The sequence below is a fragment of the Pelophylax lessonae genome (genome assembly GCF_965119305.1).
Source record: "Pelophylax lessonae genome assembly, chromosome: 2".
Taxonomy (NCBI): Eukaryota; Metazoa; Chordata; class Amphibia; order Anura; family Ranidae; genus Pelophylax; species Pelophylax lessonae.
Genome location: NC_138769.1, coordinates 653,380,358 through 653,395,757, shown reverse-complemented (window position 1 = coordinate 653,395,757; position 15,400 = coordinate 653,380,358). Strand labels below are relative to the sequence as shown.

Sequence of the window (15,400 nt, the reverse complement as noted above, 5' to 3'; positions counted from 1 at the left end):
TTAAACCACGCCTTAATTGTCGGTCTTTCTACAATCACGTGCGGGAAGCTTCCTGGTTGCCAGGCGCTGACGTCAGCGCGCAATAGAAGCGCAGCCAATGAGCATGGACGCCGGAAGGTGGCGTTGTTGTGGTGACGTGTGAAGCTGTGATCTCCCAGTCATGGCTGGAGTGCTGTGTGTGTGCGGGCTGATGAGGTGAGGACCCCTGACTGTGGGGAGTGGTGGGGGGTGTGCCCGGGTCTAATGGTCACCGGGGTGGAGGGCTTCTGTGGCTGAGTATATATATATACCGCAGCATGCTCCCAGTGTTCAGTACTTCTTATTTCATGGATATCTGAATACAAACCAGTCTTTTAGTATTGTTTTAATTTAGGATTTGTTTAGAACCTCTGTCACAGTGAGTTTATTTTGCCGTCGCTTACATGTGAAGGAGATTTCTCTTCACTTCCTGTTGTGTGTACACAACAGGAAGTGAGAGAAAATCTCTCCACTGTCTGATTAAAGAATAAATCCATCATTTCCAAACATGTACTAAATGCTGCCATATTACTTCAATAAAAATAATGCAACCATGAAATGCTTGTATTGAAGTCTGCAGAGCGTTGCAGCTGTGATCAGAGGATGGTGAGTGACTTTTCATACACCGCCCCCCCCCCCCAGCTCCTGGTCTGTGTGCACCTATAGGGCTGGAGGAAGTAAACAATGGACTACCAGTGTGCAGAGGTCACTTTTATTTGTGCTTCATTGAGCTCTACTATTCCCTGTGCCACAGTGGCCAATAGGAGCGATTCCTGTGATAGATGATGCGGCTATGGAGGTGGAGCCACACACAGCTGTGCTTAAAGTGTACTTTCACCTTTACAGAAAACCTATAAGCTGACCTTACACTCGACCCCCCCCTCCCCCTGGTCCCACTGTACCAGATTGCCACTGTCCCCCGATGTCCGACACTGAAAAGCCTCTTCACCGGTCCGGCGATTTGAAATCTTGGCAGCTTTCTCTCCTCGCAGTGCTCACAGTACAGGCTAGACAGCATCTGATTGGTCAACGTTGTCCATGTGACAGTGCTGACCAATTAGAACTCCTTTAATCCATACTGGCTAAGCAATTCGGGCACAAGACTAAAGCGTTTGTAACCCTAAAAAAATAAATATCATGTACCTTTTAAAGCATGAATAACAACACAATTCTTCCTAACTGGTAATAAACCTGGTTGATCCTGTCAGTTCCTGTGTCCCCCTGCCTCTGCTGACCACGGTAATCATGGCTGCTGATCCCTGATTATCGTGGTCAGTTTATGTGCCTCTGTCATCGGCCGCTCTCCTCTGACAGTCTCTCCTCCCTTCCTGTCAATGTGAATGCTCTTTCCTCCCCACCCCTCCTGCCTCTATTCAGCTGCATAATGCAGCACATATCAATGTGTCCCATGCAGCACATATCAATGTGTCCCATGCAGCACATATCAATGTGTCCCATGCAGACATGCTGCCATTAACGAAAGTGTAAGTGTTTGTTAGAAATGAAAAGGCTAAATACCGTTTCTGACACCGCATCTGTGTGGTCACGTGATCCCCCTGTGCTCACCAACCCCGATCTATGCCGAGAGGTGGGAGGGGCTGAGATTCCCTTCTGCTGTCCAGCTGACGTCACAGGGAAATCTCGGTCCCTCCCACTTCTCTCCAAAGATCGGGGCTGGTGAGCACAGGGGGGGAATCGCGTGACTGCACAGCTGCGGTGTCAGAAACAGTATTAAGCCTTTTCATTTCTCACACACTTACACTTTCATTAATGGGAGCATGTCTGCATGGGATACATGAAAAGTCACATAGTAACTTTACAAACACTTTAAGCCAGCCTTTCTCAATGTTTTTAACACAGAGGAACCCTTGAAATAAAGTTCTGGTCTCGGGGATCCCCTGCTAAAAATCTACAACTCATAACACATTAGTGTGACAGTCAGTGGGAAGAATACTCCTTACACTTGTCATCATTGGGAAGAATTACCCCTTACAGATCGCTAAAAGAAACAATGGTGTCATTGGAAACTTATCTGAGAGGCAGAGATTGTTCAAGGAACCCCTAGCAACCTCAGAAGGAACCGGCGATTTGTTCTCATCCGATTCCCCCATAGAGGACAGTGGGGACCTGACAGCTCCATCTCTGCACACAGAGCGGAGACGGAGCTGCCATCCGCCTGCTTAGCGGGGGATCGGCGGATCGATCCCCCGCTGAGAAAAACAGAGTCCACCGACGGAGTGGACAGTGTGAAAGGGGCCTTAAAGAGGTAACAAATCCAAAAGTAAACATTTTATTATATTGCAGCTTACCAATTCATAGATGTGATAGCTGTATTCATTTTTTTTTTCTAGGCCATTTGTCACCTCGTGATCTGGCCAGTATTTCAGGTGTATCAGTTAAAAGGATGATGCAACCCATTTACCCCTGTCAGGTGTAATTACAGCGCTCAGCTTTTATTAATTTGTATAACACTTTTATCCCAAAAGGGGAAAAAAAAGCTGTTTGCTGTAGCTGACTATAAAGTGTTAGCTGGGGTTTGGCTTCCAATTTGTTAGTGTATCTAAATCTGCTAATACATCTAACACACCCAACCCCCTGCCACCCCACCAGACTGACTTTGGATGCTCCTACATCCAGAGTGGGGGCACTCTAACAGAGGAGGTGTGTTACTGGCCAAATCCTCAGGTGAACAAAACCCAAAAAAAAGAAAACGGATGCAGCCACCTCGTCTATTTATTGGTAAGCTCTGCGTTTAATACTGCTTTAAATTAGAACGTTATGCACTGTGTTTTTATTATTTTGGATAGAGTAATGGGGGGAGCGCAATAACCACTGTTAGTTTTTTTTGCCAAATGTGTCCCATTGGGGAGAGTTCCCTTCACTTCCTATCCCACAGCCAAAACAGGAAGTGAGAGGAAATCCCTCCAAAGTGATGGAATCCATGGGTGTGACCAGAGTCACCGGAACTAGTGTCCCCTTTGGAAGATTTCCCCTCTACTCCTGTTCTGGTAACAACCCAAAATTTGGGATTTTTCTTTACATTCACTCTCGGTGATCATAGTAAACAGGAAAAATAGAGAGGGTGAACCTCCCTAACGGGGGCACAGACAGCAATAAAAAAAAAACAAACAGGTGTTCTAATCCTTCGCCACTCTATCCAAAACTAAAAACAGTTTTGCTTTTAGATATGCGGACGAAAACCCAGAATGCTGCAGGGAGAAGAGTACAGTCATGAAGTGTCTATTTGAGTAATGTTTAATGAATGATTTTTCTCTGCAGACTTTTGGCGTCGTTGTTCATGCCAGCTCTTATTGCCAGTGTCACAGCCACCCTTCTGCTGGGAATTCTTCTGTGTTGCCTCCGGCTTTGGATTGCTCAGAAGAAAAAGTCTGCTGTGCAGTTAGGCAGCGATGGCCAGGCACAGAAAGTGGTTGCGTTTTTCCATCCATACTGCAATGCGGGAGGAGGAGGGGAGAGGGTGCTGTGGTGCGCTCTTCGAGCGTTACAGAAGAGGTATGTCATCCCTGTATAACAATTTCTACACCCAGCCTGCCTGGCCTTCATTTTCACTTCTCTTTCCTGCTAGATTAATTCCTATAATGGCTGTTATCCTTTCTAAATGGCTTTGAATATGGACCAATAAAGATATAAAGATCAGGGGGTTGATTTACTAAAGGCAAATGGATTGTGCACATTGCAAGTGCAGCTGCACTCATTTCCCCAGAGTTTAGGGATTGTGGTGAAGCTTCACTTTTAGACCCGGTCCACACAGGCTGACTTGTCAGCCTGACAAGTTGCGCTCCCTTGCAGTCCATTGACTGCTACAGGACCCGTTCTAATAGGAGCGACACAAGTCGCTCCAACTTAGAAAAAGGGTCCTGTACTACTTCAGGGCGACCTCGGAGCGACTTGCATAGACTTCCATTATGTGAAGTCCATGCAAGTTGCTCCGAAGTCGTGGTGCATGGAAATGCACAAGTCGTCCCCGAAGTAGTACAGTCGTGTCGCCCCAGTGTGAACCGACTCTTAAGAATACCCAATTGGGTGGAAAGAAAATTAAAAAAAAAAAACAGTTTTTCTTGCACACGATTGGATGATGGAAATCAGCAGAGCTTCAACACCTTCAATAAGATCTGAAAAGAGTGCAAATGCACTTGCAACGTGCACAGTCTAATTGTCTTTAGTAAATCAACCCCCAATTGTCCCATAGGTTAGAGGACTACCCCCCCCCCTCATCTTTATGGAAAAACGAATGTAAACATCCATTTACATCAGTTGTTGTTGTTGTTTTTTTTCTTCCAAACAGTAACTTATTAACAATTGTATATATTACGGAATACAGAAAATGTACTTTGAGTCCCGGTTCACACTTGTGCGATGCGGGAAGGCTGCGAATTTGCAGCCTGTTCCCGCATCGCAAACGCACATCTGGCAGTTCACACTGCCATATGCGATACGCAGGAGTTGTCAATTAAATGTTAACGACACCCCCAGATCAGATCGCATATCGCAGTGTGATCTGACAGTTCGCACAGGATCGGATCGCACAAGTGTGAACTACTGTGCGATCCGATCCTGATGCGGCTGGAAAAAAAGGGTCCTGTGCGTCTTTTGTGCGGGTGCAGTGCGAATTTAGCCATACAAAGTGTATGGCTGACTTTGCACTGCACATCCGATTGCATGCAATAAAGGAGCAGTTCGCTCTGATATTACATGCGATCGCCGCACTCGCAAAAGTGTGAACCGGCCCTGAACGAATTGACAATTTAAAAAAAGAAAAATGACTACTTCTTCAGGAGCCTTATATCCCTTATAGGTACAAAGCTTTACAAGACACAGATCAACCTAGAGGAAGAGATAGTTATTTAGCATTCGCTTAATGGAGCAGACAAACATACACATGCATACATTAATAGTACTAATAGCAATGTTGGTAAGTCAGATAGATTTTTGCTGAAGTTTCAGGGGCCCTGAGCCATCTATCTCCTATCTTAATTTACATCAGTTTACATCCGCATCCGTCAACATCTGTTTTTTGAAACCAATCAAAGTCCTATTGTTCTTCCGTTAAACAGAACGGACAAAAAACTGATGTAAACGGACAAACGGTCTGTTTTTCCATCTGTTTTTTGCATTGGTAGTGGATGTAAAAAAAAAAAAAGATGTTAAAAATAGATAGAAAAAGTGATGAGGAGCGGAGCAAAACTGATGAGAAGCTGAGGAAACTTTATCTGTTTTTTCTTTGAAAAGATATGACTGAACTGATGAAATAAACTGTCCGCATGTGTAAAAGGGGCCTATGTTGTATTTTTGTATATGTTTCTATAGTGGAGATCTCAATACATCTTGATTGGTTGAACTAGATGGACTTGTAAGAACTATGTAAGAAGCTGATTGGTTTCTATGCAGAGCTGCACCAAATTTTTCACTCTCCAATTTTAGTAAATCTCCCCCTGTGTTCTATGGTAGTGTCTCTGTCCTACACACCAGTATAAACCTTTTTCCCTACATGTTATGTAAGCAGTGTAAAGCCCCGTACACACATACCGATCGTCGGCCGTCTTTTGTCCAGGGCTGTCGTGTCTGTTGAAAAGTGCAAAAGACTGCACAAGAATTTTGTCAGCCGACTGCAGAAGTGATGTCATGTGATGGTTAACTTTCCCTGTGTTTTTTCTTTTCTGAGCATGCCCAGTCTTGCAAATCTGCTGTCTGTCGGCCGAATTCTGTACTGACTGGCGAACAATCGGCCGCTCTGGTGTCGGCATACAAAAATTTTAATGCTTGCACAACAGATTCTGTTCGGCCGAATGTGCGCTGTCGGAGGCATCATACTAACAAGCCTACAATCGGCAGATCGGTCGTCGGCCGAAGCTTTTCGGCCGACGATCGGTACGTGTGTACGGGCCTTAACAGTCTAGGTTGTTGCAGAAGCAGACATGACACTTACAGGATTGTACCCTTTAGCAGGGATTATAGGCAATGTTGCAGTTTGTAGATGCGATATCATGACTTGTTTCAAATATAACAAAGAAAATGGCCTCTGCCCCACCTATAACTGGCCTTAATAGCAAAGAACACATGGAAGGGCATCACACATGAAACAAACAAAGATAAAATTACCAGTTCAATTTGCCAACCAGTCTGCTTACCAACCAAATTAACCTGTCTAACAGTTTGCGTCAATACAGGGGTTTAGTTAGCACACATTTGCAAACGCATGTGAAAGCTGCAGGGCCACTCCACGGCTCCCTGTGTTACCTGCAGTCCTAGCTCTAATGAATTTATAAGAGTCTTCACAGTGCAAGCACATGCAAGCTAATGAATAGATAGGGGGCAGGTGAGCCTGGAGGTGGCCCATCCCTCCTGAAAGGTAATTGGGGGCATAATGGAAGCCCAGCTGATAGTATTACAGCAAAGGCATCCAGTATGTCCACTCACCAGTACACATTAACAACAAAGAAAATGGCCTTAATAGCAAAGAACACATGGAAGGGCATCGCACATGAAACAAACAAAGATAAAATTCCCAGTTCAATTTGCCAACCAGTCTGCTTGTAATACTATCAGCTGGGCTTCCATTATGCCCCCAATTACCTTTCAGGAGAGACGGGCCACCTCCAGGCTCACCTGCCCCCTATCTATCCATTAGCTTGCATGTGCTTCCACTGTGAAGACTCTCATAAATTCATTAGAGCAAGGACTGCAGGTAAACAGGGAGCCGTGGAGTGGCCCTGCAGCTTTCACATGCATTTGCAAATGGTTAATTTGGTTGGTAAGCAGACTGGTTGGCAAATTGAACTGGGAATTTTATCTTTGTTTGTTTCATGCTTCAAATATAACCCTTATAATTAGGGGTGCACCCATCCGACTTTTTGTCCCGATACAGATATCTGGCACTGTGTATCTGCCGGTACCGATACCGAACTACACACATAAAGCATGCTGCTGCAGTACAGAGCAAAGCCGCTGCTTCATGTGTACGGCTCCTCCATTCACAGGTGGAGTGCATCTGATATCACTCCGCCTGTGAGCCGGACCTATACAGGAAGTAGCGGCTCCCATCCCTCACTACTACTACACCAAGTAAGGGATGGCTGAGCCGGGACTCGGCAAAACCGGATCGGCCCGTGGATCGGTTAATTTTACCGATTTCCCCCCCCGATCCAGCTATTGTGGCAGTATCAGCGCCGATATCCGATCCCAATATCGGAGTGGTGCATCCCTATTTATAATAATTTAATATTTAATGGCACCCCCATGCTTCTAGCAAATGCGTACGCGTTTGTGGTGACCAAACTGCATGGTACAGAGTACCATGTAGTTTGATGTGGCATTATTTAAAAAAATTGTGCTTCCTGTACTTTTTGCACATTCACACGCAATTCGCAGCACATTGAAATAAATGGGCCACCAAAAACACACCACACGGAAATGCACCATTTTAAGGTGTGAATCGGCCCTTAATGTGGGCTCATACATGTACAATTATTAACCTAAAGGTCAATTTTAGATGTACGCTACAGATAATTGCCTGTATATAGGCTGTCCCCAACAGATGGGGACAGATCAACTCCATTAAAGTGGTTATAATGGCAGAAGGTTTTTTACCTTAATGCATTCTCTGCATTAGAGTAAAAAAAACTTTTGGTAAGCTCCTCCCCCTGCCCCTTTAAATACCTATCTGGATCCAGCGCTTTTCACGTCTGCGGCAGCTCTTCTCCCCTCTCCCCTGTCTCACAGGCTTGGCTGAAAGCAGTGGGAGCCATTAGCTCCTGCTGCTGTCAGTGAAAACCTGTGAGCGAGGGGTGGGGCCGAGCCAGGCTGTGTGTCTGAATAGACACAAACAACTTGGCTTGGGGGCACTTGAGGGGGGGGTGGAGCCAAGTAAGTGCACAGAGCAGGTAAGTATGACATGTTTGTTATTTTAATGAAAAACCTTTTCATGCATTTATTTTTATTTTTTTGTTTTAAAATCGCTTTAATGAATTTATATAATGGGTGCTGGAGCTATACAAGGGTGGCATTAATGTTTGTATGTAGCTATTATACAAGCTTTGTTGATTAGCCAGCATACAGAATGTTCCAGAGATGTTGGTTAGTCCCGATACATTTTCTCAAGTACTTGCCTATACCAATAACAGAGACCTATTTTTTGACAGCGGGATTTCATCCCCTTCTGGTGTGACTTTGTTCAGCAGTTCAGGTGTGAATTTTTACAGTGTGACAATGGAAATCACACCTGAACTCTTTTTAAAAACAAGCTGCGGCCGGCCCGCACATATGTGAACCAGCTCAGTTGAAGGTATCGGTATCTGACTTAGTATCGGGACATTTGCACTAGTACAAGTAAATGCTTAGTATCGTCACTGATACTATTACTATATTTACTCTTGTTTTGTTATGTACCAGGTATAGAAATATCATCTGTTACAGATCAGGCCATCCGAAACGGAGAATAGGAAGTTTTTGGTATTTGTCTACCCATTTATGGGCTTCTTTTATATCTATCTCAACAGTTGCAGTCTTTACCGTGAAAAAAACATAAAGCAGCACTCATTCTCATTACAGCAAATGACACTAACCAGTTTCCAACAACAAACAATACTAGTGTGTTTCATCATCTAAACTGACTTTGTCAGCTGGAACTTGGTTGCTATGATACCTAGGACACTTTTTTGTACTCTTGGTACATACAGTCCTACACAAGGACCACTGTCTTGTTAATTCTGGTTCTTTCTTTTGTCTAGGTACAAGAACGCTGTGTACATCGTCTACACAGGTGACAAAGATGTATCTGGAGAACAGATTCTAAATGGAGCTGTTGGGAGATTTAACATCAAGCTGTCATACCCTGTGAAGTTCATATTCCTGGAAAAGCGTAACTTTGTGGAAGACAGACTTTACCCACATTTCACTCTGCTGGGTCAGAGCTTGGGTTCCATTGTTCTTGGGTGGGAAGCACTGACAAAATGTGTTCCTGATATTTATATTGATTCCATGGGCTATGCATTTACTTTACCACTGTTTAAATATCTGGGGGGTTGTCGTTTGGGCTGTTATGTGCACTATCCAACTATCAGCACAGATATGCTGTCTGTAGTTCGGGACCACCATTCTAGGTTCAACAATTCTGCCGTGATCTCCAACAATCCTGTGCTGAGCAGACTTAAGTTAATCTACTATTATCTGTTTGCTTGGATTTATGGATGGGTTGGCTCATGCAGTGATTTGGTGATGGTTAACTCTACATGGACTTTTAACCACATCTTGGATCTTTGGAAATGCAGTGAGCGTACAAGTATTGTCTATCCACCTTGCGATGTGCAGACATTTTTAGATATTAGCCTGGAGGCGGAGCAAGAGAAGAAGGGGCACGCCATCGTGTCTATTGGCCAATTTAGGCCAGAGAAAGACCACCCTCTACAAATCCGAGCTTTCAATGCTTTACTGGCAAAGAAGTCACAAGAGGAACGAGCAAACCTAAAACTCCTTTTGATTGGTGGATGCCGCAACAAGCAAGATGAACTTCGTGTGGAGGAGCTAAAGAAGCTCAGCAAAGACTTGGAAGTTCCTGTGGAGTTTAAAGTGAACATTCCTTTTGATGAGCTGAAGAAACACCTCAGTGAAGCCGCCATTGGGTTGCACACCATGTGGAATGAGCACTTTGGAATTGGTAAGAATGTGACTCCATATAGGAAGGTTAAAAATTGGTATAAGAGTAATGCCTCGTACACACGCAACGATTATCGGCCGACCGATCGTCCGACTTTTGTCCAGAGTGGTGTTTTGTTGGTTGGAATGTGCCTAGACTGCACACAAATTTTCTCGGCCAACAAAAATCTACTTCAGAAGTGATGTCATGTGCTGGTTTACTTTCCGTGTGTTTTTTCTTCTCTGAGCATGCCCAGTCTTGCTCATCAGATTTTTGTCTGCCGAAATCTGTACTGACTGACGGAAAATCGGCCGTTGTGTTGACGGCCAACAAAAATTTTATAGCCTGCACACCAGATTTTTTTCGGCCGAAAAGTCGGAGTCGGTTGTCGGAAGCATCATACTAACAAGCCGAAAATCGGCAGATCGGACGTTGGCCGAAAATTCACGGCCAATAATCGATGCGTGTGTACAAGGCATAACATTTCAGGTTCAAGCCCAACTCCAGGCATACCCATCCCTCCTATTTTCATATCCGTGAAAAGGGGGAGACTTTTTATCTTAGTTTACATTTGATTATGCAATCAGTTGTCCCCAGGAGGTTAAAAAGCTCTACTGCTTTGAAATAGATTACTCATTGTACTTGCAATACCTGTAGGTTATTTGTGACCCCCCCCCCCCCCCATAAGCCTGGCTGAAAAACGTCATTATTAGCATTCCTCCATCCTGTCTTGTTGCTAGGACACGCCATACTTTGAGCACTAGCCCCAAGCATCACAAGAGCGAGCAGTGTCCTCTTGTTTGTTTATTTTTACTTTCTTTCACGTTGTCATTATGGGGTATTGTTTGTAGAATTTTGAGGAAAACAATGAATTTATTCAAATCTGGAATAAGGGCTCTTTCACACGATCCGCTTCCGTAGGCGGATCCGTGCTGCTCAGCGGGGATCGGTCTGCGATCCCCGCTGAGCCGGCGGATGACAGCTCCGTCTCCGCTTGCAGTGCGGAGAGGGAGGTGTCACAGCCCCCGCAGCTCTCTATTGGGAATCAGATGAGAGCGGACCACCTGTCCGCTCTCATCCGATCCCCAGGACAAATTGAAAATAGGGTTTCCATCCGTCCGGATTTTACGGACGGGATCGGATGCGGATGGCAGCGGGTGTCAGCGGACATGTCACCGCTGACATCCGCTGCTCCATAGGGCTGAATGGGCATCCGATCAGATCCGCCTAAAAAAAACTGACAGGCGGATCGGATCGCCCGTGTGAAAGAGCCCTAAGGCTGTAACATAACAAAATGTGGAAAAAGTGAAGCGCTGTGAATACTTTCCAGATGCACTGTATCTAGCCGTGTAAAGCAAAAATTTCTATCCAGGCCAGTCCCATGCTGAGCTGTCAGTGGCAGCTTCAGTGTGCAGGAGAGGCAGCCGACAACGAAAGCCCCATAGTAAGTCTATGGGTGGCGATTTTTTTTTTTTTTTTTTTTTTTTTTTTTTTCTGCTTTACAGGGCTAGATAGATTATGCTTAAAATGTGGCATAGAGTAGATTAGAGTTAGTTAGCTTTTGCCTAAACTTCCAGTTTAGTGGTAGTTCACACTGCCAGACATTGCATGTGATTCGTACCGCATTGCTGTGCAGATCACATGCAATGTCTGTGATGCATTTTCAGCCATACATGGCTGAAATCGGATCGCATTTGCACCAAAATGGTACAGGACCGTTCACACCTATGCGATCCGATTCCTGCACCATTTCACAGTTCGCTCTGCAAACCAATCTGGGGGTGTCATTAACTTTACATTCACACCCCCAGCGATTCGCAGATCTCAGTGTGAACCAGTGTGCGATTCTGGTGCGATGTGGGATCCAGCACTGAATCGCAGGGTTTCCCGCATCGCACCAGTGTGAACCGGGACTCAAGGAGATTCTCTCTTTGTCCTGTGTTAAAATTATCATTGAAAGTAAAAGAAAATCCCAAATGTTGGGTTGTCCCCAGAAAAGTAATAGAAGGGAAATCTTGCAATGGGGACATCTAGTTCTGGTGACCTGGGGGTCCTCCAATAATTCCTTTAATTTGTAGAGATTTCTTCACTTCCTGTTTGGCTGTGGGACACAGATGACGAATATTTTTTTTCCAGGGGTTATAACTAGCGCTGTGCCGCTACGGGTATCTGTGCCGATAAGTACTGGTGCAAATGCCCTGATACTAAAACCAAATGTAAAAAGGTATTCCCAGCGAATATTCTCTAACAATTGTGCCACATCCCTATTAATAAGGATACATCGAAAATTTCCCCTAAGGGTTTGGGACTTTAACTACTAAAGTATGATAAAGTAGTTTTCTAAAATGTTTTATTAAAGCGTAATAATAAAAGCATGTAGAAACCTATTTGTACAAGGAAACAAATTGTACAGCAAACAAATCCCATTGCATCAATACAGACACAGATGCACTTTGTATTGATTCAATGTGATTTCTGTTTGCTGTACAAATGTTTCCACATCTTTTTATTACGCTTTAATAAAACTACATTTTAGAAAACTACTTTATCATACTTTAGTAATGCCTTTGAAGTCCCAAACCCTTAGGGGAAATTTTCGTTGTATTGATACTAAAACCAATACATTTTTACAACTTACATTGACTTCTGTTAAACGAAGTCGCAAGCCGCAATTATATTAAATCGCACTACTCTGTGGCTTTGAAAATGTGCTATGTCAGCAGGATTTCAAAGCTGAAGATCAGTGCAATTTGGTCCTGATTTCATTGCGGATTGCAGATTCATTTACCAGAAATCAATGCAAGTTTCAATGAAATCGCAAATGGAGTGTGACTTGTCATGTGATTTTGAAACTGTCAAATCGCATGACAAATCGCACTGGTGTGAAGCACAAAAGAATGCATCCAAGGGCAAAATGGGTATGGGTAATTGTTTTCGGCCACTCTTTAAAGTATCAGTACTTGTCCTTGGTCTTAAAAAATTGGTATCGGTGCGTCCCTAGTTATAAACTTCCTTTGCTCTATCCAAAATAGAAAAAAAAAAAAAAAAACGGTTTTGCCTATAGTTCTACTTTAAGACTTGTCCTCCCCTGGCCTGTGATTGGCTAGTAAAAGGATAGGCAACACACACAACTGGATTTGGATTCCCTAAAGCCCCGTTCACACAGACCAAATGTCAGGAGAAAATGGCCGACATTCAGCCTGTGTGTAAGGCACCCGGTTGGATAGAAGCCGGACAAGCATGCTGGAAAACTAGCAGCCGACCAAATCCCAATCAGTCCTCTCGGACAATGGCAGAGAGCGCTCATCAGAGTGTTCTAGTGGTGGTGGGGGGGGGGGGGGGGCACGTCTCCCTGTCAGAACACAACAGCTCAGTAGGGGAGATCGATGTACTAAAATCAGATCATTAGTGCAGCTGGAGCTGTCAAAAATAAAATAGTAGTATGTACCAAGTATAAAAGGTCACTGTAATTGTCACTGGGCACACTGGCTCCGGTTCGGCAGCACTCCACAGGAGGGGGACTCCCTCTGGAGAAAGGGAAAGAATCCAGAGTAGAGAATCTAGACATGTAAAATCCAATGAGCATCTAACAAACGTCCAAGAGTCCAAGGCAATTTAATGATGAAATTGATACATAGCAGAACAGAGTCAACATGTTTTGGGGGCCAAACTCCCTCCCCTTCACCAGGGCTTACGGGGGGGAGTGTGTTTGGCCTTCAAAATGCTTTTGCTCAGTTCTGCTATGAATCATTAAAGTGCCTTGAATGTTTGTTAGGTGCTCTCATTGGATTGCATGTGTCTGGAAGCTGCCAACATACACAATAAGTTTACTAAATGATGTATTCTCCTATCCTATACAGAGCTGTACCTTCACTCACTTCCTCCTTCCTTAGTGGGAGGGACTGTCCACTATAGTCACATGATCAGTCCCAATGTCATGATAGGAGGAAAATGGCTGTTTAGATGGGCCATAGTGTAACTTCTAATAAATTTCAGGACTTGTATAGAAATGTACAGTAAAGTCTCTCCAGTTTGTTCATATAGATTACTGATTTGACCGTACCTTGCTGACGTATGGAATATAACGTGATCTGGTTTTTGTTTTGATTTCCAGGAGTGGTTGAATGTATGGCAGCAGGGACAATAATTCTGGCTCACAACTCTGGAGGCCCCAAACTAGACATTGTGGTGCCCTACGAAGGACAAGAAACTGGCTTCCTGGCCAACAGCGTGGATACTTATGCCTCCGCTATGGAGCACATCTTGTGTCTGCCTGAACACAAAAGACTGCAGATCAGACGCAATGCACGGCAGTCTGTCTCTAGATTTTCAGACCAGGAGTTTGAAGCAAACTTTCTTTCTGCTACTGACTTACTATTTAAGTAATATACTGTTCTCTGCCATTTTATGTATATGTGCTTGGGAAATGGGAGGTAAAGTGTAAATATTTTTGTAATATATATAAAATAGATGTCTGTTGAAAATGAAATGTGTAGTTCCTCAAAGTAATTTTTTAAAGCATATATTAAAGTTGCATGATACAATGTAACTAAAGTAGATTAAGGCCCCTTTTACACTTGTGTGACTTGTCCTGCGACTTGGGACTGCAAAGTCGCATGACAAGTCATACCCCATGATTTCCAATGAGTACTATTCATATCTGTCGGCCTTGGGATTTACCGATCTTGCTGATATTTTGGGAAAGTGCTGTACCGGAGTGATGCCTGCAGCTAGAGGGCATCACCCCGGTACCGGCGTCCATAGCCAACGGTCGGCTGTTTTGTAATGACAACCGATGCGGCTGAGAAGCCCCTCATTCCAAGAAGCGGGAGGGGACGCCCCCCCCCCCCTCTCGTTGCCTTCCGCGGCTCGTCAGGGTCTCCTGTCCCACCGGGAGACCCGGGCATCCTACCTGCAGGGCCGCCGACGAGAAGACATGATCAAAGCCACATTTGGCTCTGACCGGGTCTCCATTTTTTTCAATTTGGCGCCGAGTACCCGAAAGTGATGTCATTACATCACTTCCGGGTACTAGCCGCGCCAAATTAAAAAAACTTACAGCATTCAAAACAACCAAACTTGGCATTTTGAATGCTTTTAAGTGCAGAGGAGGGGTTTGGGGTCTTTTAGACCACCCAGATCCCTCCACCACAGTACCTGTAGACATTAAAAAAAAACAAAACATTTTTTAATGTTTGAAAATATCGGCCAATACCGATATCCGATGACCAAAATATCAGTATCGGCGTTAAAAAAACGATATCGGTCGATCAATAGCAAAGTCACATGACTTTCAGGTTGTACAAGTGTGAAAGGGGCCCTAACTGAGGTTTACATGCACCTAAGCAACTTTCCAGCCTTGCAATGTATACTTGTCCCCTCACTGTGGCAATCAATGTAGACGCTGACTACACTAATGGATTCAAGTGTCACACTCAGTGCATCTGCTGAATGTGATTTTTAATGTCTAAATTACCACAATACTGATTTTCTTATCACAAAATTAAACGGCTTCATTCCATACATCAAAGCTCCATTCTAATTTCTACAGAAAATGATAACCCTGTATTTTTATTAGTGTACCCATTGCTCAAGCTGCCAGGTATATTTGAAGGGGCTTGTTCCTCTAAGCCCCCATTCACACTGAATGCAGCTTTGAAATCGCACTACTTCAGCATGATTTCAATGCCACAGAAAAGTTTGGTTTTATCTGCTGCTTGCCGACATCTG

The 15,400-nt window shown here is 44.2% G+C and overlaps 1 protein-coding gene across 1 annotated transcript; it reads left to right on the top strand.

The window, feature by feature from the left end:
* The first annotated feature begins 60 nt into the window (after nucleotides 1-60).
* ALG11 (ALG11 alpha-1,2-mannosyltransferase) lies at nucleotides 61-14,134 on the top strand. The gene is made up of 4 exons (XM_082245631.1): nucleotides 61-195; nucleotides 3,298-3,531; nucleotides 8,766-9,691; nucleotides 13,785-14,134. The coding sequence occupies exons 1-4, from the start codon at nucleotides 161-163 to the stop codon at nucleotides 14,054-14,056; spliced, it is 1,467 nt and encodes a 488-aa protein (XP_082101757.1). The 5' UTR covers nucleotides 61-160; the 3' UTR covers nucleotides 14,057-14,134.
* Nucleotides 14,135-15,400: the final 1,266 nt, after the last annotated feature.

What these genes read in the sequence shown, in the direction of transcription:
- ALG11 (XM_082245631.1), top strand. Translation starts at nt 161, where the DNA reads ATGGCTGGAGTGCTGTGTGTGTGCGGGCTGATGAG. An exon ending in CTTCGAGCGTTACAGAAGAG is followed by an intron (nt 3,532 to 8,765) that starts GTATGTCATCCC and finishes TCTTTTGTCTAG; the next exon opens with GTACAAGAACGCTGTGTACA. An exon ending in GAATGAGCACTTTGGAATTG is followed by an intron (nt 9,692 to 13,784) that starts GTAAGAATGTGA and finishes TTTGATTTCCAG; the next exon opens with GAGTGGTTGAATGTATGGCA.